Source organism: Phytophthora parasitica (assembly GCF_000247585.1).
Source record: "Phytophthora parasitica INRA-310 unplaced genomic scaffold supercont2.297, whole genome shotgun sequence".
Lineage (NCBI taxonomy): Eukaryota > Oomycota > Peronosporomycetes > Peronosporales > Peronosporaceae > Phytophthora > Phytophthora nicotianae.
The window spans coordinates 8711-9509 of NW_008649283.1; the positions used below are offsets into that span (position 1 = coordinate 8711).

The 799-nt window shown below is 55.7% G+C and overlaps 1 protein-coding gene across 1 annotated transcript; it reads left to right on the plus strand.

Moving 5' to 3' along the window:
- Nucleotides 1–373: 373 nt before the first annotated feature.
- On the plus strand, nt 374–751 carry PPTG_20122 (hypothetical protein; the record flags this gene model as incomplete). Its single annotated transcript, XM_008918755.1, has 1 exon — nt 374–751. A coding segment is annotated over one exon (378 nt), but the record flags the coding sequence as incomplete, so codon positions are not given.
- Between the last annotated feature and the right edge of the window lie 48 nt (nt 752–799).

The window sequence follows — 799 nt, forward strand, 5'->3', positions numbered from 1 at the left end:
AGGGTACGATTAAGACTGATTTGTATTTATAGGTAACTTAGCTTGGTTTCTAATACAAGCTATAGTTCACCTATAGTAAAGCTATGTAGATATGCAATGATTGGCTCCTAGATCCCCTGGTACCATGTACCAGATATTACAAGAGTGACTGGTCACTCATCATGTAACTTGGGTACACTGGGTACGTACCCTGTTACATCCTTCCCCACTTAGATTCGGTTTACCGACCAATCAGAGAAGGGAGACAGAGTCCAAACTCTCATCTGCGAGTCGAAAGGGGTTCAGCAAGCTGCGGGAACGCGCTGTGGCCCATTCCACAGTTGGAGCCTTGAGCAAATGCGCTCGACTTCTCGGTCTCCACTTCAACCACGTCATGCCTCGCGGTACTGCGAAGGGCGGTGCGAAAGCACCCGCCAAGGCTGCTGTCCGAAAGGCGCACGCCAAGAGCTCTAAGCGTCATACCAAAGGCTCAGCACTCCAGGAGGTTACTAAGGTAGCCTCCGAGGCGGTTGATGCCTCGGGTAACTCGACTGCGAGCAAGCGACGACGCTCGCGCTGCAGTCGGTCGCCCTCTATGTCCCCAGACGACCGTCCGAACCCGCGGTTCTCGTGCCGTGAGCACAGTCCTGGTTCCGAGGACGAGGCCAAGGCCCGGAGCTTCCGCATCGTGTCTGGGAGCTCCGTGGGAGGGCTCACTCCGGTGCCCAGCGAGCACAGCGTTGACAGCTTGCACTCGCTCGCTAGTGATCACGTTGATCACGACTCAAAGACGCCTGAGCGCTCTGAGAGCCCTGCCGAC